General features: G+C 41.0%; 1 protein-coding gene across 1 annotated transcript in view; it reads left to right on the forward strand.

Annotated features, from left to right (window-relative positions):
* Positions 1-16,283, forward strand: part of PCSK2 (proprotein convertase subtilisin/kexin type 2) — a 203,112-nt gene that overhangs the window by 146,875 nt on the left and 39,954 nt on the right. Inside the window, exons 5-6 of the mRNA XM_010000193.1 lie at positions 468-576; positions 2,553-2,590. Of these exons, the coding sequence (XP_009998495.1) occupies positions 468-576; positions 2,553-2,590 (147 nt within the window). The remainder of the gene's footprint in view (positions 1-467; positions 577-2,552; positions 2,591-16,283) is intronic.

Consider the following 16,283-nt stretch of genomic DNA (forward strand, 5'->3'; position numbering starts at 1 on the left):
TGCTGAAAGGAGGGCTAACTTAGTTGTCAAATAAGTTGTTTCTGGTCTAAACCCAGTGGTCGTGAATTTCAGTAGGTCCCTACTGTCAAGAAAATAGCCCTTCCTGCTCATAAAAAAATGTCCTCTTTAAGATCCATTGGTCTAACTTTTGTCTGGATTGACCCACTACCCTGACATGCCTAAGTAGAAAAATCCTTCTTTGGGTCTAAAGGATTCAGTGTTTAATCAAATCTTGTAAACCACAAAAAAAGTTAATTTACCCAAGGTTGATTTTGCTTATTTTGTTGTTGTATTTTTTTTACTATTGCATTATTGCAGTAGGTATGTTTACATACAGATGTGCACTGCAAAGGAAATGGGGAGTACATCCCATAGATATATGCAAAGAAAAAAGCAAAATTCAGTGGTTGCAGAAATACATCTGTCAAGTAAACAAAGCTGTTCTTCCTTTTTCACTGATGTATTAGATTAACACTGGTCAAGCAGATGGGACTCCTGGACTTGACCTTAATGTAGCTGAAGCATGGGAGCTGGGATATACGGGGAAGGGAGTTACCATCGGAATTATGGATGATGGTAAGTGAAGACTGCATGCTAATTTAGTATTTTTAAGTAGCTTTTTCCCTGTAATCAAAGTAAAAAAAAAAAAAAAAAGATTACAAAATAATAATGGATTGCTTGTAGTGGTGAGACTTGCAGCCTCCATAAAGACTTTGAGATCTTAAGGGAAAACATGTTATTAAGACTTCACTAGTCTTAATAACTGAAGCATGGGTATGTAGGCATTAAAAGTAGTTGGCATTTATCACTGAGGTGTCTTCCAGGGCACACTGTAACAGCCATTAAGCCAAAGGAAAGACTCGCCTTGACTTCTGTAGCAACTGACTGGAGGATGTAATTGCTGTACAAGAAGTACTTAAGAAAACATTTTCTGGGTTACATTATTCTCAAAGTCATACTTGACAGCCAAAATATTTAAGCACTTAATGCTGAATGTCAATAAAGACCTGCATATTAAATATATAACTAATTTGAGGCTAAGTTCAGGGAAGATGAAGATCAAAGGTGCAGTTGAAGACACAGCTGTTCTACCCGTGGGCTCCTTGCTGAAGTACAGGAGTTTTGTGCAGTCTCTCAGCACTTCTAGACGGGCTAAATTTTCAATGTTTTCTTTTTATGGTGACTGAGTAATATTAAAAATGAATAAATAAATTTAATGTATGGATCCACATATGTTTTCTGGGATCAACTGAGATCTGTTCTCACATATTGCTGTCCCTTAGCTGCTTACTCCTAAACCAAGGTTTTTACAGAAGTAAGAAAGTAGACACCTCTATATTGATGAGAGATGAGTCTCACATGAGAAATGATCTCTCACGTGATGTAATGAGAAATCACAATTTCACTTATCCCACAGAGGCAGGACTTAGCTTTCAGAATAGTTTGCCATGACTGTGGTGGGGATGACGAATAAACTATTTAAGCTTCAGGCCAAATAAAGCTGTTGGTCCATCAGACACAGCTTGTAGAGAAGGGGATAATTTGCCTTATATTAACTTCAGTAACCCTGGAAGAGAGCACCTGAATAACATTGAGACTTTTGCTGCCGATCTACCATTTGGATCACTAATGCTCTCCACAGATACAAGGATTTCTTCATGCAAATCTAGTGCTAAGGACCCTGCATCATAATTGTTTCATCAGAATAAGAAGGATAATACAACAGTCTCCTTGCAGATAAGATTGAGTGTGCAATAGTGTGGTGGTTGGAGACATGGGGCAGAGTAATGATCAAAATGTAACGTGAAAGTGGTGGCCATGTCTTTGTATGTTTTAATTGGATATATAATAGGTTAGCCTGTCCCATCTGAGCGTAAATCTGCTGCTTCTGTTGCACTGTCTGGTGGGATTTGTACATTTGCCTTATGTAGAAAGATACCATTTTAATGAGCATATTCTGCAGTACTGCCCTGTTTCAATCTTTAACACACTTACCAAGGTGTGGAGCCAATACTCACATATTTGCTAAAATGGTATAATCCGACACTGAAAGTTCTGTTTCATACACATAATCCAAAATGCTTGCCCAAGATCTACCCATGTCTAGTTTAGTAGTTGAAAATTGTCAGTGGTTAAAAATGCTTTTGTTTTCCTGTACTGATCCAGTGCTACTGATCTTGTTAGTCTGGGTGTGCTTTGAGATGATAGAACTTGTATCGATTGTGATGTAAACTAATCTCAATGAGTAAATGTGATCTAATCTACAAAACAGGTCAATAAATTTTGTCATTGAGTTCACTTTTTCAATTGGCACCTGGATTTTGACATAGGGAATGGAAAACTGTTAGCTAGAACTGCATGAGAAATGACACACCAGTTTAAAAGTCCACATTTAAAAACTGGAATCTCACTTCAATCAGTTTGCATTAGTTGCCATGATAATTTTCCTATGGTTGCAAGGAAATCTTGTTTTGTTCTGTGATCATTAGAAATTTATTTATTTTTTTAAATTCTTAACCTTTGGTTTCTGTTTTGTCATTATCTTATTGCAGGAATTGATTATCTGCATCCTGATCTTGCTTCAAATTATGTAAGTACATGCTGACCTTTTCTGTAAAATTTTCTTAGTGTTGTAGTTCCTCTGCTACAAATTTTTTAATAATGAGTGGAGCAACTGTACAGCTGAACTGCTAATCTATACATACATTTCACATTGAAAGCAGCAGACTAAAAATGGGACTGCCTGTGTGAGGAATGGAAAGGTGACAAGGCTCTTAGAGTGAAAATGACAGTGCTGCCCCACATGAAATAAGCAGCAGCTAGCAATATTGGATTTAGGACAGAAATGAGTAACCTGGGAATTGGCTCTAAATCCTGCTGTTAAGATGCAGAATGCACCTGTAACTTGGAGGGCTGTGGAGCTGTGGGCTGTGGCAATTAGCCTTTGAAACCTTCCAGACCAGCTTAATTTGTGATAATAAATAAATAATAGGTGATTCGATCCAGTGTTTCAAAGCATGTGCAGGGCAGATTGTGTATTCTCAGCATGCACTGTGTCAATTGATTGTTCCTCAAACCTATCTCAGGCTTCAGAGTAGAGGACTTTTATCTTTCTCAATTCTTCCAGGCTCTCCCCAGCCCTCGTGCTGACACTAGGACTCCTATCTCCAGGAGTCTGTAAGAGGTCCGAGCATCCCTGGACTGTAGGTTGCCTTTGTGGTATGCTGCTCCCACACTCTGCTTGCAGCAGCCCTTTGTGCAACAGGCATCAAGAAGCTGTGGCTCCTTGCTGGATGGAGGTGGTTGCAGTGTCTCTGCTTTAGGTCTTGCTTTCTTCTTGCAGTAAGTGGTTACCTGAAGGAAACCCATGCTTCTTCAGCTGAGCAATGTGGTTTAGTTTGCAACTGTAATTACTGTACTTGGCACTGGTGCGACTGCACCTCGAATTCAGTGTTCGTATTGGGCCAGCAGAGCTGGAGTCTTGTAGCTGGTGGAGTCCCCCAGGCATCAGTGCTAGGTCCAGTCCTGTTCAACATCTTCATCAACAACTTGGATGATGGGACAGAGTGTGTCCTCAGCGAGTTTGTTGATGCCACGAAGCTGGAAGGATTGGCTGATACACCTGAAGGCTGTGCAGCCATTCAGCAAGATTTGGACAGACTTCAGAGCTGGGCAAAGGGGAACCTAATGAGGTTCAACAAGAATAAGTGTAGAATCCTGCATCTGGGAAGGAATAACAGCATGCACCAGTACAGCTTAGGAGCTGACCTGCTAGAAAGCAGCTCCATGGAGAAGGACCTTGGAGTCCTGGTGGACAAGTTCTCCATGGGGCAGCAATGTGCCCTTGTGGCCAAGAAGGTGAATGGTATCCTGGAGTGCATTAAGAAGAGTGTGTCCAGCAGGTCAAGGGAGGTTCTCCTCCCCCTCTACTCTGTTGTAGTAAGACCACATCTGGAATATTGTGTCCAGCTCTGGGCTCCCTAGTTCAAGAGGGGCATGGATTTACTTGGAGAGAGTCCAACAGAGGGCTACAAGGATGATTAAGGGACTGGAACACCTGTCATGTGAGGAAAGGCTGAGAGACCTGGGGCTGTTTAGTCTAGAGGAGAGAAGACAGAGAGGATCTTATGAATGTCTAGAAACCCTCGAAGGGTGGGTGTCAAGAAGGCGGGGGCAATTTCTTTTCAGTCATGCCCTGTGATAGGACAAGGGGCAATGGATTCAAACTAGAACACAGGAAGTTCTACCTCAAGACGAGGAAAAACTTCTTTACAGTAAGGTTTACAGAGCTGTACAGAGCCTGTGGAGTCTCTTTCTCTGGAGACTTTCAAGACCTGTCTGGATGCATTTCTGAGTGACCTGCCCTAGAGTTTGTAGTTGTTCTGCTCTGGCAGGGCAGTTGGACTCGATGATCTCCAGAGGTCCCTTCCAACCCCTAACATTCTGTGATTCTGTGGACCCCTCACTACAAGAAGGACATTGGGGTGCTTCAGTGTGTCCAGGGAAGGCCACCAAAGCTACTGAAAGGTCTGGACAACAAGTCTCATGAGGAGCAGTTAGGGGAACTGAGAGTGTTTAGCTTGGAGAAAAGGAGGCTGAGAAGAGACCTTCTTGCTCTCTACAACTCCCTGAAGGGAGATTGTAGCAAGATGGGGGTCAGTCTCTTCTCCCAAGAACAAGATAGAACAAGAGGAAATGGAGTGAAGTTGCACCAGGGAAGGTTTAGATTGGATATTAAAAGAAACTTCTTCACTGAAAGGGTTGTCAAGCACTGGAACAGGCTGTGCAGAGAGGTGATGGAATCACCATCCCTGGAGGTGTTTAAAAACTGTGTAGATGTGGTGCTTAGGATGATGGTTTAGCAATAGGTTCAGCGGAGTTAGTCAGCAGAGTTAGGTTTATTGTTGAACTCAATCATCTTAAAGGTCTTTTTCAACCAAAATGATTCTATGAAAAGAAGACGAAAGGCAACTGCAAATTTGGGTAAAACCATGAGCCATTTAAGTAGAACAGCTCCAAAATGAGAGAGTGAGACAATTAATTTTACGTATTTGCAAAATAATAACACACAGGAGAAAAATGTACTTCTTGTTGCAAGTAGCAAAGCACATTTGGTAAAGAATAAACGGCGATAGATAGTGTTTACTTTGGACAAGGAATTTGGGAAACAGCTGGCCACAGAGGTAAAGTGCAGGATAGGCTGTTTCACTCCATATAATTTGATAGCAGCTAATTGAGTCCTGACTGCAAAATCCTCTTCCAAGAGGAATGTCAGTAGGATGTTCCCATAAATTGATACAAATGAAGAAGTTTGTAAAAGGCAGCCTCTTTCTTTGTAAGAATTATGCTCTTTGTGTATGTTTTGGCATATGATCTGGGCGAAGCAAGCACTTTTTACTCACTTTTCAGCAGCAGACTTGGACAAAGTATGTGGGAATATTCTGGTTCTAAAAATCATGTTTCAAATAAGCGAAGTCTGGTTACTGTATCTGAGATAATGTCAAATAGGAACAGTTCTGTTGTTAACAGTGAACCTAGAATCATGCTCAGAAACCAAACATAGATTTATTGGTAATACAGTGTTTTATCTTTTAATTCTAAATATATTTTCTGATGGATAAATATTTGTCAGGCTTAACAGAAATTTGTTTGTTTCAGAGTGACAATAGTGAGTATTCTAGAAATAATGGAAAATAATCAAGAACTAACAACAGACATGATGCTAGAAATCAGAAAATAGTGGAGCTGGAGAGAAATCTGAGAATTCAGAAAAGAAATACTGGGATTAAATTTTGAGGAGAAAAGCTGCCTGGGTATGGGGACAACAGACCTTTCATGGTGGTTATGAATGACTTGTGAGGAGACTGATCTTGAGATGAGAATCTGAAAAGGTTTGTCTAGGAATGACTTTGTCCAGGCAAAGAGCATTACATTAGTGGAGCAAAGATCAGGTTGTGGAAGGACAAAAGAGGGTTGTCTGGCCAATGCAAAACGCAGAATTAGGCCTGACTTATGCAGAGTAGATCAGTAGCCAGACACAGGGATGAAAGACTGAGCAATGACTGGTTGGCAAGACAGTAATTTAAGGAGCAGCAGAAACCTCATCTGAAAATCACAGTCTTAAAGGAAATTCCACTTCAATATTTTAAATACAGAAATACAAAAATAGGAGCTATCACATGAAATCTGCAGTTCTAGACTGTCACAGCACTCAGGGAAAGAAAAGGGGGGAAAAAAAAAAAAAAAAGCTTGAGTTTGTACAATTCTTTCTTTTTTTTGCCTAAGGTTCACTTTTAATTCTGTGCTGAATATGCCAGAGGATACAGCAAGAAAATATGCTGATAAATTAGCACATTATATGCAAGCAATAGGAGGGTAAACTTGGTAACTTGGTGCTGGCACCTCCTCACACAGAGACAGCTATGGTTGCTGTGTCCCAGGCGTGGCTGGAGGGCAAGGCTGACTTCTGCTGCTAAAATGGACCGTCTCCTCCCTCACCCAAGTGCAGCACAGCAGTTGCAGGGCTCAGTTCACCTGCACTTTGCCTCTCCTCCTCTCGCTGCAAGGCTGCACTGGCCTCCTTCAGTCCTTAGAGATCCTGCTCTGACAGCATCTGCTGTGTCTCGGAGACCATGGAGGCCATTTTTCCCAGGAGGTATTAATCTGGGCATGAACTAAAGACATGGGCTTACATTCAGGTGAAGGAAAGATGAGTTTAGGCATAAAAATGCAATGAAACGAGGAATGAGTTGTTAACTCAGTACTTTGGGCTGGCATAACAATCACAGTCACCTTTGTACAGTTTCTGTACCACACGTTTGGTGTTTCACGACGTGCACTTCAGGGCAGCTTTCCTTTGTTATATTGTTTATTTTGGGGAAGTTAAAAGCCTGTAGCTTATGCATCTTAGGTGTCTAAATGCCTGCGTACCCTTGCAATGTCTCTACATCTTGCTTGGAAAGCTTTTCTAAATTCATCAACAATAAAAAGAGAGCCAGGGCGGATCTCCATCCCTTACTGGATGTGGGGAGGAACATTGCAATGGAGGATGAGGAAAAGTCTGAGACACTTAATGCCTTCTTTGCCTCTGTATTTAATAGTCAGACCAGCTCCCCCCAGGGTATTCAACATCCTGAACTGGAAGATAAGAACAGAAGAGCAGAACGACCCCCTCAGAATCTTGGAGGAAGTAGTTATTGATCTGCTTCTGCACCTGGACATGCACAAGTCTATGGGGCCTGGTTGGGATCCACCATAGAGTGCTGAGGGAGCTGGTGGGGGAGCTCGCTAAGCCTCTTTCCATTGCTTATCAACAGTCCTGGTCAACAGGGGAGGTCCCAGATGACTGGAGGCTGGCTAATGTGATGCCCATCTACAAGAAAGGGTGGAAGGAGGATCTGGGGAGAGCTACAGGACTGTCAGCCTGGCCTCGGTACTGGGAAAGATCATGGAGAGGCTCATCTTGAGTGAGCTCTCACAGCAAATGCAGGGCAGCCAAGGTATCAGGGCCAGCCAGCATGGGTTTTTGAAAGGGAAGTTTTCCTTGACCAAACTAATCTCTGTGACCATGTGACCCATCTTTTGGATGATGGGAAGCCTGTGGACATTGTCTACCTGGACTTTGGTAAGGTCTTTGACACTATCTCCCACAGCATTCTCCTGGAGAAGCTGGCAAATCATGGCATGGACAAGTGTGCTCTTCACTGGGTAAAAAACTGGCTGGATAGCTGGGCCCAGAGAGTTGTGGTAAGTGGGGTCAAATCTAGTTGGTGGCTAGTCATCAGTGGTGTCCCTCAGGGCTCAGTTTTGGGGCCAGTCTTGTTCTTTATCAAAGATCTGGATGAGGGGATTGAATGCACCCTCAGTAAATTTGCAGACGATACAAAATTGGGTGGGAGTGTCGATCTGCTTGAAGGTAGGAAGGCTCTGCAGAAGGACCTGGGCAGGCTGGATTGGTGGGCCAAGGCCAATTGTATGAGGTTCAATAAGGCCAAGTGCTGGGTCCTGTAACCTGCATTTCGGTCACAACAATCCCAGGCAACACTACAAGCTTGGGGATGAGTAGCTGGAAAGCTGCCCAGCAGAAAAGAACCTGGGGATGCTGGTTGACAGCTGGATGAACATGAGCCAGCAGTGTGCCCAGGTGGCCAAGAAAAGACCAACAGCATCCTGGTCTGCATCAGGAATAATGTGGCCAGCAGGAGTAGGGAAGTGATCATGCCTCTGTACTTGGCACTGGTGAGGCCACACCTTCAGTACTGTGTGCAGTTCTGGGACCCTCACTATAATAAGAACATTGAGGTGCTGGAATGTGTCCAGAGGAGAGCTACCAAGCTGGTGAAGGGTCTAAACATCAAGTCATACCAGGAGCAGCTGAGGGAACTGAGGATGTTTAGTTTGGAGATGAGACCTTATTGCCCACTACAGCTGCCTGAAAGGAGGTTGTTGGGAGGTGGGTGTTGGCCTGTTCACCCAAGTGAATAATGGCATGACCAGAGGAAATGGCCTGAAGCTGTGGCAGGGAAGGTTCAGATTAGATATTAGGAAGAATTTCTATACTGAATGAGTGGTCAGGCAATGGAATAGCCTGCCCAGGGAGGTGATTGAGTCACCATCTTTGGAGGTATTAAAAAAATGTGTAGATGTGGCACTTCAGGACATGCTCTGGTGGGCAAGGTTGCAGGGGTTTTTTGTGGGTGTTTTTTGGTGGGGTGTGTGTGGTTGGTTGGGTTTGTTTAGTTTTTTGTGTGCTGATGGTCAGACTCAGTGATTTCAGATTTTCTCATGACGATTCTGTGAAAATTGGGAGCAATTAGAAAGTCTCTCAAAGGTGGTTTTTTTTGGTGCTTGAGCGTTTTCAAGTATAAAAACTTGGCATTGGTTACTCAGCTTAATTTGGATTTTTTGATTTTGACTTGCTGGTTTTCCTTCTTGAATAGTTTAATGGGGTTAGCACTTAGACAAAATGGAGGGTCAGGGACAAGAAAGATCTTTCTAAAGAAAACAAAGTCTATATTTTCTCCTAAAAACTGCTGAACTATGACCTGTCATACGGAGTGCACTTCAATCCATATCTTTCTGTGTAATTTCTGGGCTCTACTGCTTGAATCATTCATTTCTCTTTTCAATGCACTTTATATAAATAGAAATGAGTGTGCCTGCTCAGGGTGGATGGACTGCTCTCCCAGCACCCCATCCCAGCTTGCTGCAGTATAGCTACTTGTTTTTCTGGGATCAGGGTTATGGCAAAGCTGGAATTTTCCATTCTGCACCACGAATGCAGAGAAACTAAGTGTCAAACAATCACTATTCCAAGCCTTGGAAACCCTGCAGAGGTTCAGCCTTCAGGAAATAATTTTTTTTCCCCACAAAGAGAACTCTTCATTATGAACTGATAATTAAAAAGCTGAAGCCTAATATACTCCATGGTTTTCTTTCAACTCAGACTGTACATACAAAGCCAGCAATTTTCAGGACTGACTTCTCCAAGATGCAGATTCTGAGCAAGAAAAAGAAGTGAAGTACCAAGGGCTGCATAGTAGATATGTCTAATAAAAGAGGAGAACGCAGCTCTGAGGGGCCTATGTTACAATTTTCAGTATTTTTTAAAGAAAAGCCTGAGGGACCAAATGGAGATTTGTTGTGCCATGAACAGTAACAGAAGCTGATGTCTCTCTCCTATATCAGTTTGTATTGTGGTACTTTTCCTACTCAGCCAATGTCTGCTGGTGAAGGTCAGTGTAGCTGCATTATCCCATTTACAGCAGAGAGCTGATGGTCTCTCAAAGTGGGTTTGTCCCTGATTAGCACTAGTGAGGAAAATTAGGATCCCGCTAAGGGGCTTGGGCCAGGAGTGGAGAACTGCTGGTTTCAGTGTCTGAGCTCTGCCTGAAGCTGAAAGCTTGTTTAAAAAAATGCAGAGGGAAAAAGAACAAGACAAATATTTACAGTAGGAAAACTGGAGGTGACTATGTGAATAGGTGACTTTTTTTATAGAGTACTGATACTTGTAAAATGAGAATCACACAGGAATTCTTAGTAATAGTCAGCAATATAACATATTCAGATAAGAAAAAATATTCTTAAATCTGTGGAATTACACAGATGTAACGTGCACAAACAAACATGCAGTCATCCCAGCAGCACTTCAACGCTGTCCATCCCCTAACTTTCTCTGTAACATGTGTCTTTATGGTACAACCTTCTGTTCTGTCTCCCAAGGTCCTTACCAGCTGTCACTCAAGCTGTACTAAGGAAAGGATTCACTGAGCAAAAAAAGGCCATGTGTAAGGAATGAGGGAAGACTTCCTGGAGTTATCCTGGGCTTAGCTGAATTTTTCTGTCATCCACTGTTTCTTGTTGAAGTGTGAACAGCAGGTGGTCTTAGCTGTCTTCTCTTTCCACTTTGGTGACATCTCCAAATAAAAAGTAGTTTCTCTTTTTGTAACTTGTCACCAGCTAATATGGTAACAGCTTCCTCTTGCCTTGCTGGGAGGTGAACAGCAGCATAGTTTTGGAATAATTATCACATAAGCAGTGAAGCAGGGAGATATTTTTCTTCTGTTATGAGCTGTGATTCCCATTGTTTCCTAGAGGAACAAAAACATCATTGGATAATCTCTACAGCCATCAAAGAAAGAAGAAATCATACAGGCAATAAATTATACACTGCAATATGTGCAGCAAAGCTTGCAAACAGCATAAAGGATCTTCTTTCTTTTAGGAAGTCTGTTTTTTCTTAATTAGCATGAATTTCTGAGCGTGCCTTGGCCTCCTTGCATGCTACCAAAAGGACTGGCAAATTGTTGTGGAGGAGGAGTGCCTGCTCTCAATGATTTACAGTTATAAATCATCAGTATCTCCACTAAAATCAGTGAGGCCCGATTGTGGTGTTTTGTGGTAAGCTGACCAAGCTTCACTGAACCTGCTTTGACCCTGAGGAACTGTTCCACAGAAACCCAGCTGATGTAATTGCCCAAGTCAAAGGGAGTTCACCTGTATTTGGCAATGAAAAAAGCATTGCCCTTCCAAGACAGAAATTTGTTCTAAACCCTCTGACAACCTTGAAAAGCTCCCAGTGTCTCTGCACTGTCATTAATATCCACCCAGGGGATCCACAGGGAGCATAAAGCCAAACTATAGCATAGTTGGGTTCATCCGTGCCTGGCGTCAGTGAATGATTCCAGTTAGCTTCACAAGATCTGATTCCTACAGCATGGTTTCCAAAAGAACCTGAGACAGTTACACTGTCATTTCCTACTGCAATTCAAAGGGTTATTGAGCACATGCACTAGGCACTTAATGTCAATAAAGCTTTATTGCTAATACATCAAGGTATTTTATGGGCAAGCTCTGCATGCTGGCCATTGATGCTAGTATCTATTTTTAATTGCAGTGTTGAAATAATACTTACATTATCACAAAATAAGGGACAGAATAAACCATTTCAGATGTTTCAACACTAATTGGATTTTAGATTGTTTGGTTTCATTTGGGATTTTGGTGTTCCTTTGGGGTTGAGTTTTTGCTAATAGGTTACTAGTGTAACAGTTAAAAATTATCAACCAATACCTGGTATAAATTAGCACGCATCCTCCTGTTAACATTGAAATTTAGTAAGCACACTGGTGGAGGCTATTAAAGTGGGTTGCAGCAGAAATTTCATCAAGAGATTGTTGAGACAAAAATAAAACCTTTTTTTTTTTTTTTTTTTTTTTTTGCCAGGGTAGAAGGATGGATCAAGTGTTTAAATGCCAGGCTGACTGATGACTTAGCAACCCAAACTGATGGCCTTTTGTTGGGCTGTTTATGCAGCTCAGGTGGCTTCTGGCAGCTAGGAGGCTGGTTTTAGCATTTAGAAGGTGATCATTCAAGACATGCAAGACAATGAACTTTCACTGGCATAAATTAGAAGTTACTGGGAGGAGAATGAAGTTATCTATTTCAAACTTGGCTATTTATTTTTTTTTCTGTTGTTCTGTGCAGGATCAGCTTCTGGGCTCATCTCTGTTCTGTGCAATCTGGGTTTTTTCTTTGCACAGTATGATAGGGTGAAAAGGGCATGGATGCCTTCTCTAATAAGATCAGTCAGGCAAATAAGGTTCTCTGTGCACTTGAAAGGCTGTTCTGGGCTTGTCACATACAGAAAATGCCTCACATCTCGGAAAACATAATGGGGTCCTGGAAACAGTCCTCTCCTGCTCCCGACAGTAACTGTTTTTGCAGGTACATGTCACAAGGGTGCTCAGGCACTGCAGTCTAAATAAGATGACTGTACAGTTCCTCTGCTCTGCCTTACAGCTACTTAATATGAGCCCTGCTAAGGGGATAGAGAAGCCATGTTGCTATGTAAAGGAGATGTCAGTGTCATCTTAATTTATGAAAGATAAAAATGTTTTGTAATCATAGATGTTATCACAGCCTTCTAGCTTTCAACTCAATTAAAAAGATGGAACAGCAAAAAGAATTTGAACACAGTTTCTCCTCTGGATCATGTCATATGGCCAGAGGGCATAGAAAGAGGCTTTTTCTGCAAAGGAGACTGCAACTTGTGAAGGAGATGTGATTGCCTTGAGGAGAGATTATTTGTATCACACACAGAGCTGTGTTGCAGCTGAAAACTGGATTTCTCATACTGAAAGATGTTATGCTAGCTGCTTTGCTAAAGCCCATTATGAGAGATCTAGAGGACTTGATTCTTAGCACCATCTATACAGCTAGAGTTGGCCTCTTCAGGAGGATGCACTGATTTATACTGGCTATAAATTATCCTCAAAGTACAATTCCTTTCAAATCAGAAAGATACAAAAATATTGTAGTTGCATTTGCCTGAGATTATTTTCAGAGCAATGAATGCTCCAAAAATTTTCCATCTTTATTCTACATTAGAACCACCTGAAAGGGGTAATTGTCAAGTGAAATGCATGCCTGGTGCTCAAGCAGTGTGAGATGGTGCCAAAGACACTCACTTAGCAAGCTAAAGACCACATGTTGTCTGCAGCATTTATTTTTCTCTATAATCAATGTACTTAATTAATCAGCTGCACACTGAGAAAGTGCAAGGTGGCTAATCACTTTAATCATTCAGCAGTGGTATTAATTTTCACTTAAGGCATCATCCATGGAAAGTAAATTAAGATTGTTGAAATGAGAAATGCACAGGGGTGGAAGAGAACAGATAAGGGTATTTCTGCATCAATTCTGGCTGGTGCTTTTGAGATTGGCTTGTGCCTCTCTCCAGGGTTTCTCCAAGTACATTTTTTGGAAATATTTTCTTCTTTTATTTGGGCAAGAAAACTAGAGGGAAATTGCTCATCCTTATTCTTTGCCATGGAGGGACGTGTCATTGCTTTGTTTTGCTTTTTGATTATCTCCCTTTCTGCAGACTAATTAGCTTTTGGAACTGGCCAGAAGTCTTCCTTTACAATAACATTTTTTTGCTAGTAAAGGTGGATGTTTTGTAAAATCGAAGTGTGCACAAGAAAATAAAAGTGAAATATTTTGCATTGGTTCAACCAAATTTTAAATATTTGACTTCTGGAACATGTGGAATTTTAACAGGTACAACAAAATCCCACTCTGTTGCATGGTCCACTTGGGAGAATGAGGTCAGATATGTGGTCCCCTTGAGGCAGTGCACACCACGTAATTTTAAAACCAAGTTCAAGAAAATTAAATAAAGAGCTTCAATTTCACCAAGTGAAAATAGCACATTTTGGGTTGAAAAAGGCAAACACATTTTGGATTTTTTTTCTGTTTGGAAGCTTTTATTTTCTGTTTTTTAAAGGATAGTTATTTTAACAGCTCATAATGTTCAAGACAAGAGCCAGTGTTGAAATCCCTGAGTATCCATCAGCATTGAAGTGGAGCTTAATTAAAATCCATGCTGTAGTTACTTTTTGGTTACCAAGGTGCCACCAGGGAAGTCTGAATTAGATGGTGCATCTGGAGAACACTAGTCCCTTCTAAAGCTTCATCAAAATTTGACAGGTGTTACGGAGAGACTTTGAGGCCCACTGATTATTTTAAGCAGTCTCAAACCCACTTTTAACTAGTGGGCATGGAACTGCTTTTGAAAGGAGAGTTTTGGCCAAGCCAAACTTGCAAAAGAGAACAGGGAGGCACAAAGAGTCCACTTTATTCTGCAAGACCATAATAGTCTGAATGCAGCAGATACAGATTATTTCCAGTACTTTAAACTCCTTTCCTTCACTGTGCCTGTAAATTATTTTTATTTATTTGAAATTAATTTTATTTTTTCTGTCCTGGCAGTTCATCTTGATATGGTTGTTTGCTATGCATTGTTTGACTTTAGTTGGATGCACTTTTGTTCTCTATATTAATATTTTATTTCTCAGTAGCTATGTAGGTGGTTAAGAATTTCTATTGCATTCCAAACAGAAGCAATATGCATAATGAACATCTCTTACAGGGAGCAGAATAGCAACTCACAATGTCTAATAAAATATTTGCCTCATTGAAGTCACTGGTATTTTCTTCATTAAGTTCAGAGCAATCAGAAATTTGGTAGGTCATGTAAGTAGCAGGTCCGTAATGTTTGTTGTACTGTGCATTCCTTCTTTTTAAATCAGCACAGTAAGAGGTACAGGCTTCCTAGCTTCAGTTGAGCAAATTACAGTACCAAGAGCTGTGGAAAGGTGACTGCTCGGGATGATGTGTTTTATCATAGAACAGGACCTTGTATTTGATGAAATTATGGCCACTTCCAGTGCTGTGTAGCTGTTATTTGGAGAAAGTGAAATGGATATGGTACTGCATTCCTCAGTTACACATTCCCTGTGCTATCCTTACTCGTCAGCTTTGAAGTAGATTGGGGAATGTTGGAAATGTTCTGCAGGCAGGTCGTTGTCTGGATTTTATTAAAGAAGGTGAATATTTCTTTTAATATGCTCAAAGGAGAGCACAAAGCCTGTGCTCTGTTCAGGGACTTCATAGTTGCAATGCAGCACGTTTTTTAGAATTAATTCTTGTGAGAAACTAAATCACTTTAATTCAGTAGCACTGAATTGCAGTTGCAGAATTAGTTAACAGTAATACTGCATCTGACTGATGTAATTGTGAATCTTTCAGTCAGCTAATGATGTCTAGGATATTTCTTAAATTTAAGCATCCAGTAAATTACGGTGAAAATGTTACTCATTATAATAAACACTAGTATTTAAGAGAAGAATCTGGAATGATCATATGCTATTGAAAAAGGCAAACACATTTTGGAAATTTTTTCTGTTTGGAAGCTTAAACACTTGCAAAATGTACTATGTGTTGATTTTCATGACAAAGTTCTGAAGGTCCCACCTTCTCTCTCTGAAAGTTTTGATTTAGCTGTCTATTGGCTTTGCTTATTCCACATGGAATAAACAATATAAACCTCTTAATTAATGCAAAAGCATAGAAATTGGTCCATTAAAATCCCTGAGAATCCAGCATGTCTTGATATATATTAGTCACATTATTAATACTCCCTTGGGATGCTCTCAAACTATGCTAATGAGGTCAGCATGCAAATGGAATAAAACAGAGTAGATTGTCAAGGCCTTCTACCTTTAAGGCATGTAAGTCATGAAATACTGATAATAGGTTGCAAAGTCTCTTCTCTGAAATGTTCACCTGCTTCTGATTCACCTACAATGTCATTTTTATGTGTCCGTTCTTCATCTTCCATATTAATGAACATTAGGTGAAACATAAGTTGAGCAGTTGTTAATGCTTTCTTCTCTTAGAATCATTGAATCATTTTGGTTGGAAAAGACCTTTAAGATCATCAAGTCCAACCATTAACCTGGCACACTGTGAATTTCACCACTAAACCCCTAAGGACCACGTCTACATGTCTTGTAAATACCTCCAGGGATGGTGACTCTACCACTGCCATGAGCAGCCTGTTCCAGTGCCTGACAACCTTTTCAGTGAAGAAGTTTTTCCTAATTTCCAACCTAAACTTTTGCTGTAAAAACTTGAAGCCATTTCCCCTTGTTATCTGAGATACCTTTAAGAAGAAGGAAAATACTCAACCACTTTTATGTCTCATCTCTTTACTTTCTATTCCTCTTTATCTTCAGAATTAGTTGTCCCTGTCCTCCCCTCTCCATAAGCACCATGGACCAAGTCTGTCTGTTGTAGCTAACTCCCCAGAACATCTAGGTCACTTTCATTTCCCTCTTCTGCAGAGCTGCAGTTTGCCTGTTTTGTAACAACGTGACTGGTGTAACCTGTCAAAGGTGTCACCCTGAATATTCTGCCAGGTTTGTTTTATGAGTGCTGTT

The sequence above is a fragment of the Chaetura pelagica genome, unplaced genomic scaffold (genome assembly GCF_000747805.2).
Source record: "Chaetura pelagica isolate M959 unplaced genomic scaffold, ChaPel_1.0 scaffold336, whole genome shotgun sequence".
Lineage (NCBI taxonomy): Eukaryota > Metazoa > Chordata > Aves > Apodiformes > Apodidae > Chaetura > Chaetura pelagica.